The sequence below is a fragment of the Salvelinus namaycush genome, chromosome 32, assembly GCF_016432855.1.
Source record: "Salvelinus namaycush isolate Seneca chromosome 32, SaNama_1.0, whole genome shotgun sequence".
NCBI lineage: Eukaryota > Metazoa > Chordata > Actinopteri > Salmoniformes > Salmonidae > Salvelinus > Salvelinus namaycush.
The window spans coordinates 26,942,450-26,968,657 of record NC_052338.1 but is presented as its reverse complement, the minus strand read 5'-3'; the positions used below and the strand labels follow the sequence as shown (position 1 = coordinate 26,968,657).

Below are 26,208 nucleotides of genomic sequence, written 5' to 3'. Positions count from 1 at the left end.
AGCACGCGCTCCAGCAGGTATATTTCACTGGTCATCCCCAAAGCCAACACTTCCTTTGGCCGCCTTTCCTTCCAGTTCTCTGCTGCCAATGACTGGAACGAATTGAAAAAATCACTGAAGCTGGAGTCTTATATCTCCCTCTCTAACTTTAAGCATCAGCTGTCAGAGCAGCTTACCGATCACTGTACCTGTACACAGCCAATCTGTAAATAGCACAGCCAACTACCTCATCCCCATATTGTTACTTATCCTCTTGCTCCTTTGCGCCCCAGTATCTCTACTTGCACATCATCATCTGCACATCTAACACTCCAGTGTTAATGCTAAATTGTAATTATTTCGCCTCCATGACGTATTTATTGCCTTACCTCCCTACTCTTCTACATTTGCACACACTGTACATAGATTTTTCTATTGTGTTATTGACTGTACGTTTGTTTATGTGTAACTCTGTGTTGTTGTTTTTGTCGCACTCCTTTGCTTTATCTTGGCCAGGTCGCAGTTAATGAGAACTTGTTCTCAACTGGCCTACCTGGTTAAATAAAGGTGAAATTGAAATAAAAAATAAAAACCTGAACTTGTCCAATAAGAAACTCTCATCTTCGTTGCTAAATGTTTTGCTATGATGTACACTAATGAATGCCACCCTGTATTCTAACCTGTCTTTATCTTTGATTCCACCAGACAGCAACTTCATCCTGGCTAATGCCCAGGTGTCCAAGGCCCAAGGCTTCCCCATCGTCTACTGTTCTGATGGCTTCTGTGAGCTCACAGGCTTCTCCCGCGCTGAGGTCATGCAGAAGAGCTGTGCCTGTAAGTTCCTGTATGGCCCAGAGAGCAGCGAGACCATCATCCTCAGCATCGACGACGCCCTGGATGAACGGAAGGACTTCAAGGAAGAAATCATGTTCTACAAAAAGGCTGGTAAGGAAAGGGGCGGGGGCTAATCTCCTGTCTCCTGCACTGATCTGAACACTCAGGATAGGTGAAAGTGTACTGACTTGTTCAGTTCTTTCACACCAATATTCTGGCAACAACGTTGATATGTCTTGACTGAATCACTTACGTAGTGCAATCAAGCTTAGTTACTCATATACAATTTGACAAAGGTTAAAAGGACACTTATTTAAAGAAGGATGTTTAAGCCGTGAGACAACAGGCTTCTCCTGTTGCTACTGTATAGCTGGAGTGTTCCCATTTAGACCAGTATAGATGGATGGGTGGGTGGATTGAAGGAGGGAGGGAGGGAAGTAAGCTGTGATTGGCAACGTGGTCAGGTCTCCTAATAAGCCTATGAAACGTGAACATCTCTCTCTGATATGCCCTATGATTATTACTTAAAACCCATATCTTAAAGGGCAATTCTGCCGCTTTTCAACCTCATATGCAGCACCAAACCAGTGTCTACATATGTGAAACACAATGTCTCTATGACCTGTGGTTAAAAAGAAGAAAGGCCAAGCAAAAGAAATGCTTCTCCGTGACATCACAAAACTGGGATCTTCAAAACCTGCAAAGAGTTTCTAGTCCAAGTATTTTCTTCCTCCTCATGTCACTGTGAATCTCATAGTGCTTGAAAATCACTGTTTTTAAAATGTTTTTACTTTTGATGTCATCGGGTAGCACTTTTTAACTTTATATTTTTTTCAACAAAAAAAAATGCTGTTTTCACATTTGTTGACACTGGTATTGTGTTGGAGATAATGACCATGAGGTTGAAAAGTGGTAGAGCTGTCCTTTAACACATGAAACTTTAATAACACTCAGCGCTGGTGACTGGCTGCTCTCTCTCTCTCTCTCTCGCTCTATCTCTCTCTGCTTATTGTGTCAAGTAATTATCTTTTAGTTTTCTCATGATTTGGTTGGGTCTAATTGTGTTGCTGTCCCCATGGGGCCTGTTTGTGAACGGAGCCCCAGAACCAGCTTGCTTATGGGAATCGCTTCCTTTTAGGTGGTTGTAGAGTTTAAGGGCTCGTTTCTGGATTTTGATGATTAGCGGCTATTGGCCTAATTCCGCTCTGCATGCATTATTTGGTGTTACTCATTGTACACAGAGGATATTTTTGCAGAATTCTGCATGACGAGTCTCAATTTGGTGTTTGTCCCATATCTCTCTCTCTCTATCACGCTCTCTATCGCTCTCTCTGTCTTTCTCTGTCTCTCTTTACCACTCTCTCTGTCTCTCTCTCTCTCTCTCTATCGCTCTCTGTCTTTGTCTCTGTCTCTCTATCTCTCTCTGTCTCTATCACTTTCTCTGTCTTTTTTGTCTCTCTCTCTTGCTCTATTTTTTTCTCTCACTGTCTTTTTCTCTTTCTCTCACTCTCACTCTATTTCTTTATTTTGCTCTCTCTTTATTTCTATCTCTCTCACACAATCACTGTATCTCTCTATCTCCCTGTCTTTCTCTCTCTCTGTCTCCCCTCATCCATCTCTTATTCCATCTCTGTCATTTTCTCTTTCGCTCTCCCCATTCTCTCTCCTCCTCCCTCCCTCTCTCAGTCTTTCATTCAATCTAATCAGAATCATGTCAGGTGGAGTTGTAGATGTAGGATTCCCTCTGTCTTTGCCTGCCTGTGACTGTTCCTTCAGAATCAGACTGTTTTCTGTGTGTTTGATGGTGAAGATCTGTCTCTCAGAGAGGATCAGAGAGAGTTGTGATTGAGACATTACCAGCAGGGAGGTTTGAGAGAGAGAGAGAGAGAGAGAGAAAGAGAGAGAAAGAACTCAGCAGGAATCTCCTTCTACACCTATTCTTGACTGAGAACACATTCATACATGCTTTGAAGCATACAGACTATCACTACTCTGCACACACAGACACACATGCCCGCACTTACATACTGAACTACACATATTTACATAATTTCACCTCCATTTCTCAGATTTGACCATATTTACCACGACGTTCATAGCGAGATCCCCTGACTTAGGGATGGGCTCATTCCTCATTGTATCATTTCAAATCCAAAGTGCTGGAGTACAGAGCCAAAACAACCAAAAATGTGTCATTGTCTCGCTGTGTTATACCTCACTGTATTTTCATGATTCAGAGTACAATGTGTGGTCTGTAGCAGTAACTTGATTTGTGATGTGATTAAAACATGTGCAGTGTATGATAGAACATGTTGGATTTCTGAATCTGACGATCTGAAAACCAACTAATCAGAAGTTGAGAATCATTTCAGATGATTGGTCACACATAGCATGTATGTACTGTAGTATGGCTTGGGTCTAAGTGTCCCTCAGGTACAGATCTAGGATCAGCTTCCCCTCCCCCAATCCTAACCTTAACCATCAGTGGGGTAATGCAAAATTGACCCAAGATCAGTGTCTTGGGTCAGTTTTGACCCTTGACCCTACTCCGCTATGTGCTTATCACTTGTATAATGTGTTGTCTGTGTGTGTGTGTCTGTCTACTGCAGCGTCATTGTTCTGGTGCCTGCTGGAAATTGTCCCCATTAAGAATGAGAAGGGAGACGTGGTGCTCTTCCTGGCTTCATTTAAAGACATCACAGACAACAAGGCCAAGGCCATCCCAGAGGGCAAGAGAGAAGGTTAGAGTGTTTGTGTGTGTATGTGTGTGTGTGTGTGTGTGTGTGTGTGTGTGTGTGTGTGTGTGTACAAGAGTGTTCATCTTAGTGTTGTGTCTGTAGCATGTCTGTGTGTTCGTCACAGGAGGTTGGTGCCACCTTAATTGGGGAGGACGGGCACCTGGTAATGGCTGGAGTGGAAAATGTGGAACGGTATCAACAACATCAAACACATGGTTTCCATTCCTTTCACTCTATTCTAACCATTATCATGAGCCATCCTCCCCTCAGCAGCCTCCACTGGTGTGCGAGTGCGTGTGTGTGTGTGTGTGTGTGTGTGTGTGTGTGTGTGTGTGTGTGTGTGTGTGTGTGTGTGTGTGTGTGTGTGTGTTGTAATGTGTATCTACAGTCAGTAATTTGATTTCTCAATCCTCCTCTCTTCCCCTCATGCATTTGTGTCGAATTACTTTCATTAATGTAAATAACAACAAAACAAAAACATGCTTTATTTTTACTCACATAATGATGTACTTTTTACACAAAGATAAGGGCTGATGCTGCTCATGCTTATAGTGAAAGACAAAAGTGGGGAATAATGACTGTGGATTTGACATATTATTCTACATTAAATCTGCATTGTAATCTCAAACATTTGCATTTGAAAGGTTATCAGTATCGGTACTGAGATAACAGAAAATCCAGCTCTGCAGAAGGGTGTGTTTCTGTCTGTATTGCTAAAGCAATGCACAGGCCATCTCAGTCCAGGCAGGGGAAACCCATCTTAACACTCGCTCAACAAGATCTCACGGTTTGACCAATTTGATTTCAGATTCTGACGTTTGTCCACGTATCTCCAAACGTTGAATTTCGAAGTGTATATGACACCCTGGGTTGACTCCTGCTCAGCATCGTTCCGTTTCTCCGAATGTCACATTTTGATGTTAAGGAGATTCTCCAGTACTTTTGCATAACTTTTAGCCAGTAGTTTTGAAAGTAGCACGCACAAGCCCCCCAAAAATGTACGTAATACGTCACATATCTATAGAGATGTGCACCACGTCATTGCTCTCTCTCTGCTGTGTCCACTGAGCCGTTGGGCCCGCCCTGCTGGGCAGGTCTCTTAATGCTGTTCTAGACATCCTCAGGACATGGACAGACGTTCAATTTCGAAGTCAATCTTGAGCGATCTGCCTGCGCACACACGCACACAGACATACACGCACACATACACTTACACGAACAGACACACACATACACACACACATTGATAACCCAGTTAGTTCACACTTGGTCTAGCCTTCAGGCAGATTGGACAGGGGAACCCAATCTCTCTGTCGTCCACAACCCCTCTTTCCCTCTCTCCCTCTGTCCCTTTCTCCCTTCTCCCTCTCTCCCTCCCTCCTTCCCACATTCACTACATTTTAATTTGTCTCTCTCCCCCTCTCTCTTTCTCTTGTTTTCTCTCTACCTTAGTCTCCTCAAATTTCTCTCTCTCTCTCTCTCTCTCTCTCTCTCTCTCTCTCTCTCTCTCTCTCTCTCTCTCTCTCTCTCTCTCTCTCTCTCTCTCTCTCTCTCTCTCTCTCTCTCTCTCTCTCTCTCTCTCTCTCTACCTCCCCATCTCTCCATACCTCTCTGTCCCTCCCTCCCCATCTCTCCCTCCCTCCCCATCTCTCCCTCCCCCTTCCCCATCTCTCCCTACCTACCTCTCTGTCCCTCCCTCCCTCCCTCCCTACCTCTCTATCCCTCCCTCCCTCCACATCTCTCCCTACCCACCTCTTTGTCCCTCCCTCCCCCATCTCTCCCTACCTACCTCCCTGTCCCCCCCTCTCCTCTCCCCATATCTCTCTTTCTTTATCCTACCTATCTCTCACTTTATCTTGGTCTTTCCCTTTAACTCTCCATACTTCCTCCTCTCTCCCCTGCTGTCTGACCTCCCTGGTTGTAAAGTGAGGGGAAATTCATTAGATCAGAAAATAAGTGTATCTCTGTCTCTGTGGTATTACCGTATTCCGTCCCCCAAGGCTCCCTGGCTTTATGGATGAGTTCTGTCTGTTCGCCTCGTCTGGGGTCCACACACACACACACACACACACACACACACACACACACACACACACACACACACACACACACACACACACACACACACACACACACACAGACACACAGACACACAGACACCACACACAAATTATACACATGAAAAGCAGGGTAAAGTTGCCCCTAGACACAGACACTCAAAAGCAGTTATCACCTTGGTTCTGGGGGAAGGACCAGATATTACTGATATCTCCCTAGAGCAACACAGGCGTCTTCTTCTCCTCTAGCAATGAAATGCATACTCTTAATACCTCTGTCCTCTATCAGAGACAAACACACAGGCACAAACACACATATGTACACACGCACGCACTCACACACTTACACATTCACACACTCATGCCTAGCCTCAACGTCTAGTCCTCTATCACAAATCAGTAGGCCTTACCAATCCCACCACAGTAGAATAACACAATTATTTTTTAAATTATTATTCAAAACAGTTTTATATAGAGACTCCCACTTTGTCATTACAGACCAATAGTTTGAGCTGAAAAGTAGAAACGGGGCCATGATTACTTTTTTCTTTAAATTCAGGAAAATGTCTAAACGTTTCTGTGATATATAAAATACCCCTTCTGTTACATCAGCCAGGTCACCCGTGATACAAGTCAGTATTCGACGTCCATCCGAGATGACGTGGAAACCAGCCACTCGGGGCAACAGTGAGCGCTGTTACCTTCAAATAGGTTTCAGTTTTGCGAGGGTGTTGTGGACGGCGATCACTGATGGGCGTAAGCATCAGTCTTTGTTTCCAAAGGTTCAAGTTTGAATCCAGCAATAGAAAGTTGTTTTTGATATTTCTGTTTTAAGCCTAACACAAACCTTAACCATTACCTTAACCATTCAGAGTTAATGCCTTACCTTAACCATTCAGAGTTAATGCCTTACCTTAACCATTCAGAGTTAATGCCTTACCTTAACCATTCAGAGTTAATGCCTTACCTTAACCATTCAGAGTTAATGCCTTACCTTAACCATTCAGAGTTAATGCCTTACCTTAACCATTCAGAGTTAATGCCTTACCTTAACCATTCAGAGTTAATGCCTTACCTTCAAGAATTTGGAGTTCATGCTTAAACTTAACCTTAAACACTTTGAAACTTGAGGTTTGGAACAACTTAGAAATTTGACGTTTGAGAAGATGGACGAATGTCTAATTGTAATGTGAGACTGTGAGCGCTGGTGGGTTACATATTAATTGTCACTGTAACTAGTGTTGATATTAAGTATTTCATCCAAACATCATTCTTTTCCCCTCAGTTTTTTCTCTTCATATTTCTATGAGCTTTTCCAGAGGGCCATGCAGTTTGATTGTACAGTAATACAGTCTGTCTGTGTGCATGCCTGTGTCTGTACATGCTTTTGTGCTTGCAGAGCGCCGACAAGGGCGTCTGAAAACTGGCTCTTCGTTCAGTTCGACTCGTCTGCGGAGCAGTACTGTACTCTACCACATCTCTGGTCACCTCCACAGCAAAGACAACAAGAAGAGGAAGAAGAGCAAGATCAAACTCAATAAGGTAAGACACACCCTAACAACCAACACTACATCTTAACAACCAACACTACACACCCTAACAACCAACACTACACACCCTAACAACCAACACTACACCTTAACAACCAACACTACATCTTAACAAACAACACTACACACCCTAACAACCAACACTACATCTTAACAACCAACACTACACACCCTAACAACCAACACTACATCTTAACAACCAACACTACACACCCTAACAACCAACACTACATCTTAACAACCAACACTACACACCCTAACAACCAACACTACATCTTAACAACCAACACTACACACCCTAACAACCAACACTACACCTTAACGACCAACACTACACACCCTAACAACCAACACTACATCTTAACAACCAACACTACACACCCTAACAAACAACACTACACACCCTAACAACCAACACTACACCTTAACAACCAACACTACACACCCTAACAACCAACACTACACACCCTAACAACCAACACTACACACGATAACAACCAACACTACACCTTAACAACCAACACTACACACCCTAACAACCAACACTACACACCATATCAACTAACACTACACACCATAACAACAAACACTACACACCCTAGCAATCAACGCTACACACCATAACAACAAACACTACACAGCCTAACAACAAACATTCAGATGGCGCCGGAGAAGAAGGCTGACGTTTAACGTGTCCCTAACCGATTGTGTTTTTTGTTTGTTTCTTTGCGATGTTTGTAATTTATTTTGCAACTTATTTTGTACATAATGTTGCTGCTACCATCTCTTATGACCGAAACATCAGAACTGGACATCAGAATAGCGATTACTCACCACGAACTGGCAAAATCCTTTTTTTCCTTTAACGAATCTGACGAGCCCGACGTGAATGATATACTGCTTTCCCGTAAACAGACCCAGATCCCCGTAATTTGCGTGAAGAGAAGGTAGAGAAAAAGGGGTCGGAGGGCGGGCTGCCTTCTGAGAATTCATAGGCGATCAAATTAACCACCACTTCCTTCCATTCTGCTAGCAAACGTGCAACCTTTGGAAAATAAAATCGATGACCTACACGGAAGATTAAACTACCAATGGGACATTCAAAACTGTAATATCTTATGCTTCACGGAGTCGTGGCTGAACGACGACATTATCAACATACAGCTGGCTGGTTATACGCTGTACCGGCAGGATAGAACAGGTAAAACAAGGGGCGTATGTATTTTTGTAAACAACAGCTGGTGCACGATATCAAAGGAAGTCTCTAGGTTTTGCTTGCATGAGGTAGAGTATCTTATGATACGCTGTAGACCACACTATCTACCTAGAGAGTTTTCATCTGTATTTTTCGTAGCTGTCTACATACCACCACAGGCTGAAGCTGGCAGTAAGACCACACAAGCTGGCAGTAAGACCATGAGCTGTATTCCACCATAAGCAAACAGGAAAATGCTCACCCAGAGGTGGCGCTCCTAATGGCCGGGGACTTTAATGGGAAACTTAAATCTGTGTTACCAAATTTCTATCAGCATGTTAAATGTGCAACTAGAGCGAAAAGAACTCTGGAACACCTTTACTCCACACACAGAGACGCATACAAAGCTCTCCCTCGCCCTCCATTTGGCAAATCTGACCATAATATTATCCTCCTGATTCCTGTTTCAAACAAAAATTAAAGCAAGAAGCACCTGTGACTCCATCAATAGAAACTGTTTTGCTAGTACAGGCTGGAATATGTTCCGGGATTCCTCCGATGGCATTGAGGAGTACACCACATCAGTCATTGGCTTCATCAATAAATGCATCGATGATGTCGTCCCCACAGTGACCATACGTACATACCCCAACCAGAAGCCATGGCTTACAGGCAACATCCGCACTGAGCTAAAGGCTAGAGCTGCTGCTTTCAAGGAGCGGGAAGCTTAGAATAAATCCCGCTATCCCCTCCGACGAATCATCAAACAGGAAAAGCATCAATACAGGATTAAGATCGAATCATATTACACCGGTTATGACGCTCGTCGGATGTGGCAGGGCTTGCAAACTATTACAGACTACAAAGAGAAGCACAGCCGAGAGCTGCCCAGTGACACGAGCATACCAGATGAGCTAAACTACTTCTATGCTCGCTTTGAGGCAAATAACACTGAAACATGCATGAGAGCACCAGCTGTTCCTGAGTGTGATCACACTCTCTGCAGCTGATGTGAGTAAGACCTTCAAACAGGTCAACATTCACAAGGCCGCAGGGCCAGATGGATTACCAGGACATGTACTGCGAGCATGCGCTGACCAACTGACATGTGTCTTCACTGACATTTTCAACCTCTCCCTGTCCGAGTCTGTAATACCAACATATTTTAAGCAGACCACCATAGTCCCTGTGCCCAAGAACACTAAGGTAACCTGCCTAAATGACTACCAACCCGTAGCACTCACGTCTGTAGCCATGAAGTGCTTTGAAAGGCTGGTCATGGCTCACATCAACACCATTGATGTGAGAAATCTCTATTGCAATCCACACTGGCCTTTGCCACCTGGACAAAAGGAACACCTATGTGAGTATGCTGTTCATTGACTACAGTTCAGCATTCAACACCATAGTGCCCTCAAAGCTCATCAATAAGATATGGACCCTGGGACTAAACACCTCACTCTGCAACTGGATCCTGGACTTCCTGGTGGGCCGCCCCCAGATGGTAAGGGTAGGCAACAACACATCCGTCACGCTTATCCTCAACACGGGGGCCCCTCAGGGGTGCGTGCTCAGTCCCCTCCTGTACTCCCTGTTCACTCATGACTGCACGGCCAAGCACGACTCCAACACCATCACGAGGTTTGCCGATGGCACAACAGTGGTAGGCCTGATCACCGACAACGACGAGACAGCCTATAGGGAGGAGGTCAGAGACCTGGCCGTGTGGTGCCAGGACAACAATCTCCCCCTCAGCGTGATCAAGACAAAGGAGATGATTGTGGACTACAGTAAAAGAGGACCGAGCACACCCCCATTCTCATCGACGGGGCTGCAGTGGAGCAGGTTGAGAGCTTCAAGTTCCTTGGTGTCCACATCACCAACAAACTACCATGGTCCAAGCACACCAAGACAGTCGTGAAGAGGGCACGACAAAACCTATTCACCCTCAGATTTGGCATGGGTCCTCAGATCCTCAAAAGGTTCTACAGCTGCACCATCGGGAGCATCCTGACTGGTTGCATCACTGCCTGGTATGGTAACTGCTCGGCCTCCGACCGCAAGGCACTACAGAGGGTAGTGCATACGACCCAATACATCACTGGGGCCAAGCTTCCTGCCATCCAGGACCTCTGTACCAGGCGGTGTCAGAGGAAGGCCCTAAAATTTGTCGAAGACTCCAGCCACCCTAGTCATAGACTGTTCTCTCTGCAACCACATGGCAAGCGGTACCGGAGCACCAAGTCTAGATCCAAGAGGCTTCTAAACAGCTTCCATCCCCAAGCCATGAGACTCTTGAACATCTAGTCAAATGGCTTTCTGCAATTTCTACATAAATTTTTTGACTTTTGAATATATGATATACCGTATAGCCCTTGATTATTGAAGAATATAACTTATAAATCCCTCATGTGCTTAGTTCAAGTGTCGTACCATGTATCACATTAAAACCCCAAATATAAGCTTGTTTTATTCCATTGTCTGTCAAATTAACTATGTGTAGCTTGGAAACATGATTCAAACTGTCATTTTGATCTGATGCATGGTCAGTTCTTGTATCCATAGGTCTGTCTATGAATCGTTACATTTCTCCAGCCCCATCCCTTAGCTGTTAACCAAAAAATTAGCGGGTTGACCACTTTGTTTTTGTTTGAACTGCAGATTTCCTTTTTTACAGATCTGTCTTTTAGATATTCTTCCTATTTCCTTTGATTAAGAAACATGTTTTTGATAACAACCTTAACTCGCCAACAAACATATGCTTTACTCAGACAGTTTTCTTTGCATCCCAAATGTATTATGGACCCCCTTTCTACTTCCATCTCCTTTCATCCAATCAGAATGTGTTCCCCTCTATTTTCATCCAATCAGAATGTGTTACCCTCTATTTTCATCCAATCAGAATGTGTTACCCTCTCCTTTCATCCAATCAGAATGTGTTTGGGGACCCCCCTGCTCTGCCGGAGTACAAGGTGGCGGACGCCAAGAAGTCCAAGTTTATCTTGCTTCACTTCAGCACCTTCAAGGCGGGTTGGGATTGGCTGATCCTGCTGGCCACCTTCTACGTTGCCGTGACAGTGCCCTACAACGTCTGCTTCATCGGAGACGATGACCTCACCAGGAGCACTACAGTCAGCGACATCGCTGTGGAGATACTCTTTATTATAGGTATAAGGGAGGGTCATATGTGTGTATGGGAGGGGGGTTACGTGGCATGGGGTTAGGCTTATGGTTGGGTTGGGGTTACGCTTAGGGTTACGGCTAAGGTTAGGCTTTGGTTAGGGTTAGGCTTTGGTTAGGGACAGTGTTAGGGTCAGGGAAAGGGTTAAGGTTAGGGTTATGGTTAGGGACAGTGTTAGGGTCAGGGAAAGGGTTAAGGTTAGGGTTATGGTTAGGGACAGTGTTAGGGTCAGGGAAAGGGTTAAGGTTAAGGTTATGGTTAGGGACAGTGTTAGGGTCAGGGAAAGGGTTAAGGTTAGGGACAGTGTTAGGGTCAGGGAAAGGGTTAAGGTTAGGGTTATGGTTAGGGACAGTGTTAGGGTCAGGGAAAGGGTTAAGGTTATGGACAGTGTGTTTAGTTTGTTGTCCAGCAGCTCAGTAACCTCAGTAACACTGATAGTGTATTTGTGTGTACTGTTACGTTCCCGAAGGACAAACTCAAAATGTCACCGCTCACAGAAAAGGGAACTAATAAAAAGTCACTTCGACAACAAAGACAAAACAGAAAGGGGTTCATAATTGGTTGAAAGACACCCATGAAAGTTGGAAAGTAACTGATAAGGGGTTCTTAAAGCCCAATACATTTGCATCAGAGGAAAAACTAAAGGAAATCAACTCGCTCCGATTTAGGATAGGGAGTAAAACGAATATGAATCAAAACAAATAAAACTCAGATGTATTTTTGGCTAACTAAAGTGGAAGCACTAACAGGAGGTGTAGCTCTCCTAACGTTGCCTCTTCCTGATATACTGGGCCAGTAGGTCTTAAATGCCAGTTGGGCCAGCTCAGGTGAAACATATCCTCACTAACGAGGTGTCTCCAATCAGTGTGTTTAAACTAACGTGCTAACCAACCTCGAAATGGATAGAGAAACCAAAACAGTACTTATTACATTATCTGATAGTAAATCATGGATCTGTAACCTTACACCCACCACTCTCTCCCTCTGTCCATCTATCTCTCTCTCTCCCTCCCTCCCTCTCCATCTATCTCTCTCTCTCCCTCCCTCTATCTCTCTCTCTCCCTCCATCTATCTCTCTCTCTCTCTCTCTCCCTCCCTCTATCTCGCTCTCTCTCCCTCTTTTCCTCCCAGACATTGTGTTCAGTTTCCGTACCACGTACGTGAGTAAGTCTGGTCAGGTGATTTTCAGTGCACGGTTGATCTGCATCCACTACATGACCACGTGGTTCATCATTGACCTGGTCGCCGCGCTGCCCTTTGACCTCCTCTATGCCTTCAAAGTCAGCGTGGTGAGTTTTCTGATTGGTTGAAATCCCTGTGATGCTGGGTGGTGTATTGTCATTAATTTATAGAGGGAATTAAATGTTTTAGAAAGCATGGGTGAGTTTTTTTTGCCAAATCACTGACGAAGGCATATTAAAACCTTTACATTTGCAAGGACTAGATTTTGTTTTAATACAGTACTGTATCTAGCCAATGTGTCTGCCAAGCACATTCCATCTCACATTTGTTATGGGATCAATATCTAAAGCAATCCTAGACTTGGCGCTCCGGTACCGCTTGCCATGCGGTAGCATAGAGAACAGTCTATGACTGGGGTGGCTGGAGTCTTTGACAATTTTTAGGGCCTTCCTCTGATACCGCCTTGTGTAGAGGTCCTGGACGGCAGGCAGCAGATGTACTGGGCCGTACGCACTACCCTCTGTGGCCAATATACCACAGCTAAGGGCTGTTCTTACGCACAATGCAAAGCGGAATGCCTGGATATAGCCCTTAGTCGTGATATTTTGGCCATATACCAAAAACCCCAGAGGTGCCTTATTGCTATTATAAACTGGTTATCAATGTAATTAGAAGAGTAAAAATAAATACGGTCTGATATACCACGGCTTTCGGCCAATCAGCATCTAGGGCTCGAACCACCGAGTTTATAGCTATTTTAAAGCAGTGTCTCTTGATTGATTGGTAATATCTAATAAAATGGTATTGTATTTACAGTACCTGGGCTGAGACACAAGTGGCATTTGAAAAGAATGGATAGCATTGATTACTTTATAACACAGAGGAACTGGTGGTTTTCCTGCATGTGTTTCTGTCTATTGATTTCATATACAGCACAAGGGAAACAGTTCCATCACATTGTGCCATTAGAGCCTTTACTGTTCTAGTATAATAATACACGATATATACAAAAGTATGTGGACACCCCTTCAAATTAGTGGATCCGGCTATTTCAGCCACACCCGTTACTGACAGGTGTATGAAATGGAGCACACAGCCATGCATTCTCCATAGCCAAACATTGGCAGTAGAATGGCCTTACTGGAGAGCTCAGTGACTTACAATGTGGCACCGTCATAGGATGCCACCATTCCAACAAGTCAGTTCATGAAATTTCTGGCCTGCTAGAGCTGCCCCGGTAAGTGTTGTTAATGTGATGTGGAAACGTCTAGGAGCAACAACGGCTCAGCCGCGAAGTGATAGGCCACACCAGCTCACAGAATGGGACCCCCGAGTGCTGAAAGGCGTAGCGAGCAAAAATCGTCTGTCCTCGGTTGCAACACTCACTGCCGAGTTACAAACTGCATCTGGAAGCAACGTCAGCACAAGAACTGTTAATCGGGAGCTTCATGAAATGGGTTTCCATGGCCGAGCAGCATCGGCTGGAGTGGTGTAAAGCTCGACGCCATTGGACTCTGGAGCAGTGGAAATGCGTTCTCTGGAGTGATGAATCACGCTTCACCATCTGGCAGTCCGACGGACGAATCTGGGTTTGGCGGGTGCCAGGAGAACGCTACCTGCCTCAATGCATAGTGCCAGATGTAAAGTTTGGTGGAGGAGGATAATGGTCTGGGGCTGTTTTTGATGGTTCGGGCTAGGCTCCGTAGTTCCAGTGAAGGGAAATCTTAACGCTACAGCATACAATGACATTCTAGACGATTCTGTGCTTCCAACTTTGTGGCAACAGTTTGGGGAAGGTCCTTTCCTGTTTCAGCAGGACAATGCCCCCGTGCACAAAGCGAGGTCCATACAGAAATGGTTTGTCGAAATCGTTGTGGAAGAACTTGACTGGTCTGCACAGAGCCCTGATCTCAACCTCATCGAACACCTTCGGGATGAATTGGAACGCCGACTGTGAGCCAGGCTTAATCGACCAACATCAGTGCCGACCTCTCTAATGTCCTTGTGCCTGAATGGAAGCAAGTCCCCGCAGCAATGCTCCAACACAGTGGAAAGCTTTCCCAGAAGAGTGGAGGCATTTATAGCTGCAAAAGGGGGACCAACTCCATATTAATGCCCATGATTTTGGAATGAGATGTTCGACGAGCAGGTATCCATGGTTCCGTTGAGAATAGTTGTATGGCAAAACTGCAGATATTTAGCAAATTAGAACAATTTCAGCAATTGAATGATGTTACCCAATTTGAAACGTTGCTCTCTGTGGCTGGGGAGTTTGGTTGGTTGTGTGGGTTAGTTTCCTTAAAGGGATCAGGAAGAATCAGTCTCTGGTCAGATAGGTCTCTCCTTTACTTTGGGTCCACTAAATCGAATCAAATTGAACTAATATATTGGACACATACACACATACATTAACGCATAATCAATCACTCATCACAGAGAATAACAGGAACAACCTGTGTGATTCTTTATAACATCATATGACAGCAGGAAATCAACAATGGAATCGCGCTGTGACTCATTGAGACTGGGTCAGGATGGTGAGAGAGAGAGAAAAAGAGGGAGAAGATACATGAAGACAATGAAAAGAGCGAACACAAGAGAAAGAGAGAGGGAGAGAGAAATGGGGGAGAAAATACATAGACAACGAGAGAGTAAATAATACAAGAGTAAATAATAAAAGAGTGAGAGAGGGAATGGTAAAGGTGAGATCGAGAGAGAGTTCATCAAAGAAAGAAATGGATAGAAATGTTGACAAGACAAAGAGACAGAGATCGAGAGAGAGAGAAGGAGAGAGGGAGAGAGGGAGAGAAAGGGAGAGAGGGAGAGAGGGAGAGAGGGAGAATGACAGGGTGCTCAAGTGCTCCGGGCGTAAGCACTGCTTGGTTCCAGACTCTATTAGTGAAAATACCATGGTGTCCCAGAGGACACTGGTTTGAGCATGCAGGCACCGGGGCCGGTGGGGGCAATGCCAGGGGAACCCAGCCACGCAGGGTAATTGTCGAGTGTTCGGAGTGATGTCCCTGCTAAGGCTGTAGGCCATATTTCACCAGAATGAGACAAGGGGCCCCTGTGCTGACTCTCCCTTTCTCTTTCTCTCTTATTATCCCGCTTTTCTCTCTCTCTCATTCTCATTCAGTTTCTCGATGTTCACTCTCTTCCCTTTGACCCTCTGTTGTTTTCGTTTCTGTTTCTCCTTTCTCTTCTTTTACCATCTTCTCCTCACAGTACTCTCTCTCTCTCTCTCTCTCTCTCTCTCTCTCTCTCTCTCTCTCTCTCTCTCTCTCTCTCTCTCTCTCTCTCTCTCTCTCTCTCTCTCTCTCTCTCTCTCTCTCTCTCTCTCTCTCTCTCTCTCTCTCTCTCTCTCTCTCTCTCTCTCTCTCTCTCTCTCTCTCTCTCTCTCTCTCTCTCTCTCTCTCTCTCTCTCTCTCTCTCTCTCTCTCTCTGCATAAGTAGTACAATATTTGTATTCTCAATTTCCATTCTCTGTAACCCAGTACTAAAGCAGGGATAGGAGTCAGGTGCATCTATCCCAGATGCATCTCATGGAGAATGGAGACACAGAGGAAGATCCTATAGAACACTCTTGGAACAAAGGGTTCCAAAAGGATTCTTCAGCTGTCCCCATATGAGAACCCTTTTCGGTTCCAGGTAGAACCCTTTTGTATTCCATGTAGAACCCTCTGTGGAAAGGGTTCTACATGGAACTAAAAAGGGTTCTTCAAAGGGTTCTCCTATCGAGACAGTCAAAAAACCCTTTTAGGTTCTGGATAGTACCTCTAAGAGTATATTGACTCCGGTTAACCACGTCAAATTCCTAATCTGCTCTATACAACAATGACTTCTATCTAACACTATGAAGCTCAGAAGATCAAAGTGCTATTATAATTATTATATATTATAATCCTATAATGCTTCTAATGGTTATGGTGAAAATGGAAGGGATCACTGCCTCGCTCTCCAACCAACGTGCAGGAATTGAGGAGCAAACTGAAGGAGAGAGGAGATTCAGACACTCTTGGAAGACTACAGAATTAAATTAAAAAAGCTTCTTTATTGTTAAAAGTATAAGAGACTTAACAATAAAAACCTTTTTTATTTTATTTAATTCCATTGTCTTCCAAGAGTTTCTAGTGGTTATGGTGTCATCGTTTCACTGAGGCCATTGGCAGTTCATCTCTTTATTAATACTTTATTGCTGGGATGATTATGAATTCCGTCTTCAGCAGCACTAGAGGGATGGTTGATATGTGAATGCCCCAGTTACACAGTTCGCAGCATGGTTTCTCATTATTGTCTTAATCTTTTGTGGCTAATACAAAACAAATATTGTGTGGAATCAGTGGGAGGGTGGCCTTCTCTGATTTGGTCGTGGAGCTGGGGGTGTGGCTGGAGGGAGAGAGATAATTTAAAAAAAATATTTCACCTTTATTTAAAACCAGGTAGGCTAGTTGAGAACAAGTTCTCATTTACAACTGCGACCTGGCCAAGATAAAGCAAAGCAGTATGACACAGACAACAACACAGTTACACATGGAGTAAACAATAAACAAGCCAATAACACAATAAACAAGTCAATGACACAGTAGAAAAAAAATAAAGTCTATATACAGTGTGTGCAAAAGGCATGAGGAGGTAGGCAATAAGTAGGCCATAGGAGCGAATAATTACAATTAGCAGATTAACACTGGAGTGATAAATAGCAGATGATGTGCAAGTAGAGATACTGGTGTGCAAAAGAGCAGAAAAGTAAATCAAATAAAAACAGTATGGGGATCAGGTAGGTAGATTGGGTGGGCTATTTACAGATGGACTATGTACAGCTGCAGCGATGGGTTAGCTGTTCAGATAGCTGATGTTTAAAGTTGGTGAGGGAAATAAAATTCTCCAACTTCAGCGATTTTTGCAATTCGTTCCAGTCACTGGCAGCAGATAACTGGAAGGAAAGGCAGCCAAAGCAGGTGTTGGCTTTGGGGATGACCAGTGAGATATACCTGCTGGAGCGCGTGCTACGGGTGGGTGTTGTTATCGTGACCAGTGAGCTGAGATAAGGCGGAGCTTGACCTAGCATAGACTTATAGATGACCTGGAGCTAGTGGGTCTGGCGATGAATATGTAGCGAGGGCCAGCCGACTAGGGCATACATGTCACAGTGGTGGGTGGTATAAGGGGATTTGGTAACAAAACGGATGGCACTGTGATAGACTGCATCCAGTTTGCTGAATAGAGTATTGGAAGCTATTTTGTAGATGACATCGCCGAAGTCGAGGATCGGTAGGATAGTCAGTTTTACTAGGATAAGTTTGGCGGCGTGAGTGAAGGAGGCTTTGTTGCGAAATAGGAAGCCAATTCTAGATTTGATTTTGGATTGGACATGTTTAATATGAGTCTGGAAGGAGAGTTTACAGTCTAACCAGACACCTAGGTATTTATAGTTGTCCACATATTCTAGGTCGGAACCGTCCAGGGTGGTGATGCTAGTCGGGCGGGCGAGTGCGGGCAGCGAACGGTTGAAAAGCATGCATTTGGTTTTACTGGCGTTTAAGAGCAGTTGGAGGCCATGGAAGGAGTGTTGTATGGCATTGAAGCTCGTTTGGAGGTTAGTTAGCACAGTGTCCAAGGAAGGGCGAGAAGTATACAGAATGGTGTTGTCTGCGTAGAGGTGGATCAGGGAATCGCCCGCAGCAAGAGCGACATCATTGATATATACAGAGAAAAGAGTCGGCCTGAGAATTGAACCCTGTGGTACCACTATAGAGACTGCCAGAGGTCCAGACAACATGCCCTCCGATTTGACACACTGAACTCTGTCTGCAAAGTAGTTGGTGAACCAGGCAAGGCAGTCATTAGAAAAACCAAGGCTATTGAGTCTGCCGATAAGAATACGGTGATTGACAGTCGAAAGCCTTGGCCAGGTCAATGAAGACGGCTACACAGTACTGTCTTTTATCGATGGCGGTTATGATATCGTTTAGTACCTTGAGCGTGGCTAAGGTGCACCCGTGACCGGCTCGGAAACTGGATTGCACAGCGGAGAAGGTACGGTGGGATTCGAAATGGTCAGTAATCTGTTTATTAACTTGGCTTTCGAAGACTTTAGATAGGCAGGGCAGGATGGATATAGGTCTGTAACAGTTTGGGTCTAGAGTGTCACCCCCTTGGAAGAGGGGGATGACCGCGGCAGCTTTCCAATCTTTAGGGATCTCGGACGATACGAAAGAGAGGTTGAACAGGCTGGTAATAGGGGTTGCAACAATGGCGGCGGATAGTTTAAGAAAGAGAGGGTCCAGATTGTCTCGCCCAGCTGATTTGTACGGGTCCAGGTTTTGCAGCTCTTTCAGAACATCTGCTATCTGGATTTGGGTGAAGGAGAAGCTGGGGAGGCTTGGGCGAGTAGCTGCGGGGGGCTGTTGGCCGGGGCTGGAGTAGCCAGGAGGAAGACATGGCCAGCCGTTGAGAAATGCTTATTGAAATTTTCGATTATCATGGATTTATCGGTGGTGACCGTGCTAACTAGCCTCAGTGCAGTGGGCAGCTGGGAGGAGGTGCTCTTGTTCTCCATGGACTTTACAGTGTCCCAAAACTTTTTGGAGTTAGAGCTACAGGATGCAAATTTCTGCTTGAAAAAGCTAGCCTTGGCTTTCCTGACTGACTGCGTGTATTGGTTCCTGACTTGCCTGAACAGTTGCATATCGCGGGGACTATTTGATGCTATTGCAGTCCGCCACAGGATGTTTTTGTGCTGGTCAAGGGCAGTTAGGTCTGGAGTGAACCAAGGGCTATATCTGTTCTTAGTTCTGCATCTTTTGAACGGGCATGCTTATCTAAGATGGTGAGGAAATTACTTTTAAAGAATGACCAGTCATCCTCGACTGACGGGATGAGGTCAATATCCTTCCAGGATACTCGGGCCAGGTCGATTAGAAAGGCCTGCTCGCAGAAGTGTTTTAGGGAGCGTTTGACAGTGATGAGGGATGGTCGTTTGACCGTGGACCCATAGCGGATACAGGCAATGAGGCAGTGATCGCTGAGATCATGATTGAAAACAGCAGAGGTGTATTTGGAGGGCAAGTTGGTCAGGATAATGACTATGAGGGTGCCCATGTTTACGGATTTAGGGTTGTACCTGGTGGGTTCCTTGATGATTTGTGTGAGATTGAGGGCATCTAGCTTAGATTGTAGGACTGCCGGGGTGTTAAGCATATCCCAGTTTAGGTCACCTAACAAAACGAACTCTGAAGCTAGATGGGGGATGATCAATTCACAAATGGTGTCCAGGGCACAGCTGGGAGCGTAGGGGGGTCGATAGCAGGCGGCAACAGTGAGAGACTTATTTCTGGAGAGATTAATTTTTTTAATTAGAAGTTCGAACTGTTTGGGTATGGACCTGGAAAGTATGACAGAACTTTGCAGGCTATCTCTGCAGAAGATAGCAACTCCTCCCCCTTTGGCAGTTCTATCTTGACGGAAAATGTTGTAGTTGGGTATGGAAATCTCAGAATTTTTGGTGGTCTTCCTAAGCTAGGATTCAGACACGGCAAGGACATCAAGTTGGCGGAGTGTGCTAAAGCAGTGAGAAAAACAAACTTAGGGAGGAGGCTTCTGATATTGACATGCATGAAACCAAGGCTTTTTCGATCACAGAAGTCAACAAATGAGGGTGCCTGGGGACACGCAGGGCCTGGGTTTACCTCCACATCACTCGAGGAACAGAGGAGGAGTAGGATGAGGGTACAGCTGAAGGCTATCAAAACTGGTCGCCTAGAGCGTTGGGGACAAAGAATAAAAGGAGCAGATTTCTGGGCATGGTAGAATAGATTCAGGGCATAATGTGCAGACAGGGGTATGGTGGGGTGCGGGTACAGCGGAGGTAAGCCCAGGCACTGAGTGATGATAAGAGAGGTTGTATCTCTGGACATGCTGGTTATAATGGGTGAGGTCACCGCATGTGTGGGAGGTGGGACAAAGGAGGTATCAGAGGTATGATGAGTGGACTAGGGGCTCCATTGTAAACTAAAACAATGATAACTAACCTAAACAACAGTATACAAGGCATATTGACATTTGAGAGAGACATACAGCGAGGCATAAAGTAATCACAGGTGTTGATTGGGAGAGCTAGCTAAGACAACAACGGGTGAGACAACAACCGCTAATCAGCTAAAACAACAACAACAACAGGTAAAATGGCGATGACTGGGCAGAGAGGGTCGGTTAACTACACACAGGGTCTGAGTTCGCGGCTGGGGCCGACAGATAATCAAAAAATAAATAGAATGGAGTACCGTGATTAATGGACAGTCCAGCAGGCATCAGCTATGTAGCCAAGTGATCATAGGGTCCAGGGGGCAGTGATAGATGGAACAGGGAAGCCGTGGAGTAGTCGCTACTACACTAGCATGCGGGCGACACAGCGTTTAAAGTTAGTAGCCCGGGGCTAGTAGAAGCATCTGCTCCGACGTCCGACGGAGGCCGGTTGAAGGCACAGCGGATGGAGTATTCGCCGGCAGACCAGTCGTGGTGGTGCGGTGGGGCGCCGTGTCGACAAAGGATCCAGGCCAGATGGCGAAAGAGGTATTGTAGTTGTAGTAATTTAGTTTGCTAGCCGGGAGATGCGCCTGGCTCACGGCTAACTGGTGCTAGCTTCGGGGCAGGGGCGTTAGCCACTATAGCCACTCGGTAGCAGCGGTGATCCGGTGCCAAGGTCCAGAGCTTACGGCAAGGATCCGGTGGAGTATTGGGTTCTAGCCGTGTTTGGGTGGAGTCCGGGTGAACAACTGAGTAGGCCGGGAGGTGGGCCTCAGGGATAGCTTCGGTACTGGGTAACTCGGTGGGTGCTAGCTAGCTGTGAAGATCAGGAGTAATGGTCCAGGGATTACGGCAGGAATCCGGCGTTGTAGTGGAGAGACAGTCCAATACTGGTAGGCTGGCGAGTATTATCCAGGCAAAAAAAAAGGGCTGGTATCTGTGCAGAAGGTAAAGGCCGCTAGCAGTGGCTAACAATGACTAAATAGCTTTTAGCTAATTAGCTGGTTAGCTTCTGATGGCTAGGTGGTTCTTGCTATAAGGTCTAAAAATAAAAAATAATAGCGGTTACATATCACATTGGGTGAGGCAGGTTACCGGAAGGTATAATTGAATTAAAATGGAAAAGAGATTGAAAATAAAATTTAAATATATACAAAAAAATACGAAAAGTACAAAGTACACGAGAGGACGAACAAAACACGTCTGCACTGCTACGCCATCTTGGATCTTGACGGGACAAGACAGATAATGATTGTTACAGCACTACCTTGGAAACAGTGGTGGGCAAAGCCATAGTTATGAAATGGTAATTGTACACCTGACAAGGAGACATTTAAAATGGAAGAACAAGAGATGTGAGAGATGTATACATATATCAGGGCTCAGGCTAAGACCCAGACACAGGAGGCAGATACTACAAGTCTCAGAGTTTATTTCAGTACAAGTGGCAGGCAATCGGTAGGTCAAGGCAGGCAAAGAGTCATAATCCAAATCAAAGTCAGGCAGGTACAGGAGTAAACGAAATTGCTATTTGGCCCTAAACAGAGAGTACACAGTGGCAGGGTCAGGACAGCAGGCAGGGTCAGGAAAGGCACAAAGGCCAAAACTGGGATGACTAGAAAAGCAACAAAAAAATGCAAAAAATAAAAAGTGCACGCTGGTAGGACTTGACAAGACAAACTGGCAACAGACAAACAGAAAACACAGGTATAAATACACATGAGGTAATTGGAGACACCATCAGCCAACAGTAGACATTTGTCTTCAGATAGTAGGGTGAGGCTGGGAGCTGCAGACTATTCTAGTGCCCTCGCCAATTTGTTGATATATATGTTGAAGAATTTGGGGCTAAAGCTGCATCCCTGTCTCACCCCCCGGCCCTGTGGAAAGAAATGTGAATGTTTTTTGCCAATTTTAACCGCACACTTGTTGTTTGTGTACATGGATTTTATAATGTCGTATGTTTTTCCCCCAACACCGCTTTCCATCAATTTGTATAGCAGACCCTCATGCCAAATTGAGTCAAAAGCTTTTTTGAAATCAACAAAGCATGAGAAGACTTTGCCTTTGTTTTGTTTTATTTGTTTGTCAGTTAAGGTGTCAGTGATACCCATCCCGGATCCGGGAGCATCCTCATCAAAAAAGCTGACTAGCATAGCCTAGCCGAACGGGACAGGAATATCATATAATATAATTTCATGAAATCACAAGTCCAATACAGCAAATGAAAGATAAACATCTTGTGAATCCAGCCATCATTTCCGATTTTTTAAGTGTTTTACAGCGAAAACACAATATAGAATTATATTAGCTTACCACAATAGCCAAACACACAACGGCATTTATTCACCGCCAACATAGCTTTCGCAAAAACCAGCAATAGATATAAAATGAATCACTAACCTTTGGACAACTTCATCAGATGACAGTCTTATAACATCATGTTATACAATACATTTATGTTTTGTTCGAAAATGTGCATATTTAGAGCTGCAAATCGTGGTTATACATTGTGAATACGTAGCAACAATTCACCAGAATGTCCGGAGATATTTTGGACACTCACCTAATCTAACCAAAGAACTCATCATAAACTTTGCATAAAAATACTTGTTGTATGTGTAACGTCCTGACCAGAGTTCGTATGTGTTTTGCTTGTTTAGTGTTGGTCAGGACGTGAGCTGGGTGGGAATTCTATGTTGTGTGTCTAGTTTGTCTGTTTCTATGTTGGGTTAAATGTGTTGCCTGATATGGTTCTCAATTAGAGGCAGGTGTTTGACGTTTCCTCTGATTGAGAACCATATTAAGGTAGGCTGTTCTCACTGTTTGTTTGTGGGTGATTGTTCCTGTGTCAGTGTTGGTGCTACACGGGACTGTGACGGTTAGTGTGTTTTGTCAGTTTGTATAGTGTCTTGTTTTTTGTTTGATTAAATTCATTATGTCTAATTACCACGCTGCACATTGGTCCTCTGATCCTTCTCGCCTCTCCTCGTCTGAGGAGGAGGACGACGTAGACTGCCGTTACAGAATCACCCACCAAACAAGGATCAAGCAGCGTGGCAACGGGCAGCAGCGACAGCAGCAGCGGTACCAGGAGGAATGGTCATGGGAGCAAATATTGAACGGAGAAGGACCCTGGGCTAAGGTTGGAGAGAATCGCCGCTCTCGGGAGGAGATGGAGGCAGCGAAAGCCCAGGATCGGTGGTATGAGGAGGCAGCACGGAAGCGTGGCTGGAAGCCCGTGAAGAAACCCCAAAAATTTCTTGGGGGGGGGGGGGGGGGGGATAAAGGGTAGTGTGGCGAGGGCAGGTAGGAAACCTGCGCCCACTTCCCATGCTTACCGTGGAGAGCGGGAGTACGGGCAGACACCGTGTTATGCGGAAGAGCGCACGGTGTCTCCTGTACGGGTGCATAGCCCGGTGCGGGTTATTCCACCTCCCCGCACTGGGCGGGCTAGATTGAGCATTGAGCCAAGTGCCATGAAGCCGGCTCTACATATCTGGCCTCCAGTACGTCTCCTCGGGCCGGTGTACATGGCACCAGCCTTACGCATGGTGTCCCCGGTTCGCCAACACAGCCCAGTGCGGGGTATTCCACCTCCCCGCACTGGACGGGCTACGGGGAGCATTCAACCAGGTAAGGTTGGGCAGGCTCAGTACTCAAGGGAGCCAGTACGCCTGCACGGTCCGGTATATCCGGCGCCACCTTCCCGCCCCAGCCCAGTACCACCAGTTCCTACACCACGCACCAGGCTTCCAGTGCGTCTCCAGAGCCCTGTTCCTCCTCCACGCACTCTCCCTGTGGTGCGTGTCTCCAGCCCAGTGCCTCCAGTTCCGGCACCACCCATCAAGCCTCCTGTGCGTCTCCAGAGCCCTGTACGCACTGTTCCTTCTCCCCGCACTCGCCCTGAGGTGCGTGCCCTCAGCCCGGTACCACCAGTGCCGGTACCACGCACCAGGCCTACTGTGCGCCTCAGCAGGTCAGAGTCGGCCGTCTGCCCAACGCCGCCTGCACTGCTCGTCTGTCCAGCGCCGTCTGAGCTGCCTGCCTGCCCAGCGCCGTCTGAACTGCCTGCACTGCTCGTCTGCTCAACGCCGCCTGCACTGCTCGTCTGCCCAGCGCCGTCTGAGCTGCCTGCACTGCTCGTCTGCCCAGCGCCGTCTGAGCTGCCTGCCTGCCCAGCGCCGTCTGAGCTGCCTGCCTGCCCAGCACCGTCTGAGCCATCCGTCTGCCCAGCGCCATCTGAGCCATCCGTCTGCCCAGCGCCATCTGAGCCATCCGTCTGCCCAGCGCCGTCTGAGCCATCCGTCTGCCCAGCGCCGTCTGAGCCATCCGTCTGCCCAGCGCCATCTGAGCCATCCGTCTGCCCAGCGCCATCTGAGCCATCCGTCTGGCCAGCGCCATCTGAGCCATCCGTCTGCCACGAGCCTTCAGAGCCGCCCGTCTGTCCCGAGCCATTAGAGCCGTCCGCCAGTCAGGAGCCGCTAGAGCCGTCCGTCAGTCAGGAGCTGCCAGAGCCGCCAGCCAGTCAGGAGCTGCCAGAGCCGCCAGCCAGTCAGGAGCTGCCAGAGCCGCCAGCCAGTCAGGAGCTGCCAGAGCCGCCAGCCAGTCAGGAGCTGCCAGAGCCGCCAGCCAGTCAGGAGCTGCCAGAGCCGCCAGCCAGTCAGGAGCTGCCAGAGCTGCCCTCCAGTCATGAGCTGCCCTCCAGTCATGAGCTGCCCTCCAGTCATGAGCTGCCCTCCAGTCATGAGCTGCCCTACAGTCATGAGCTGCCCTCCAGTCATGAGCTGCCCTCCAGTCATGAGCTGCCCTCCAGTCATGAGCTGCCCTCCAGTCATGAGCTGCCCTACAGTCATGAGCTGCCACTCAGTCCGGAGCTGCCATTCAGTCCGGAGCTGCCATTCGTCCTGAGTTGCCCCTCTGTCCTGAGCTGCCCCTCTGTCCTGAGCTGCCCCTCTGTCCTGAGCTGCCTCTCTGTCCTGAGCTACCTCTCTGTCCTGAGCTACCTCTCTGTCCTGAGCTACCTCCTAAATCATGTGGGGGCCTTGGGGAGGATTCTTAGGCCAAGGTCATGGGCGAGGGTCGCCACTCAAAGGACGCTAAGGAGGGGGACAAAGACAGTGGTGGAGTGGTGTCCTCGTCCACCGCCGGAGCCGCCACCGCGGACAGATGCCCACCCAGACCCTCCCCTTGAGTTTTAGGGGTGCGTTCGGAGTCCGCACCTCAGGGGGGGGGGGGGGGGGGGTACTGTAACGTCCTGACCAGAGTTCGTATGTGTTTTGCTTGTTTAGTGTTGGTCAGGACGTGAGCTGGGTGGGAATTCTATGTTGTGTGTCTAGTTTGTCTGTTTCTATGTTGGGTTAAATGTGTTGCCTGATATGGTTCTCAATTAGAGGCAAGTGTTTGACGTTTCCTCTGATTGAGAACCATATTAAGGTAGGCTGTTCTCACTGTTTGTTTGTGGGTG

General features: G+C 46.4%; 1 protein-coding gene across 1 annotated transcript in view; it reads left to right on the top strand.

Moving 5' to 3' along the window:
• The window catches only part of LOC120027082 (potassium voltage-gated channel subfamily H member 8-like), a 114,195-nt gene that overhangs the window by 33,644 nt on the left and 54,343 nt on the right, over positions 1-26,208 (top strand). The window contains exons 2-6 of the mRNA XM_038971920.1: positions 685-924; positions 3,423-3,554; positions 7,008-7,150; positions 11,287-11,521; positions 12,666-12,823. Coding sequence (XP_038827848.1) covers positions 685-924; positions 3,423-3,554; positions 7,008-7,150; positions 11,287-11,521; positions 12,666-12,823 — 908 coding nt within the window. The remainder of the gene's footprint in view (positions 1-684; positions 925-3,422; positions 3,555-7,007; positions 7,151-11,286; positions 11,522-12,665; positions 12,824-26,208) is intronic.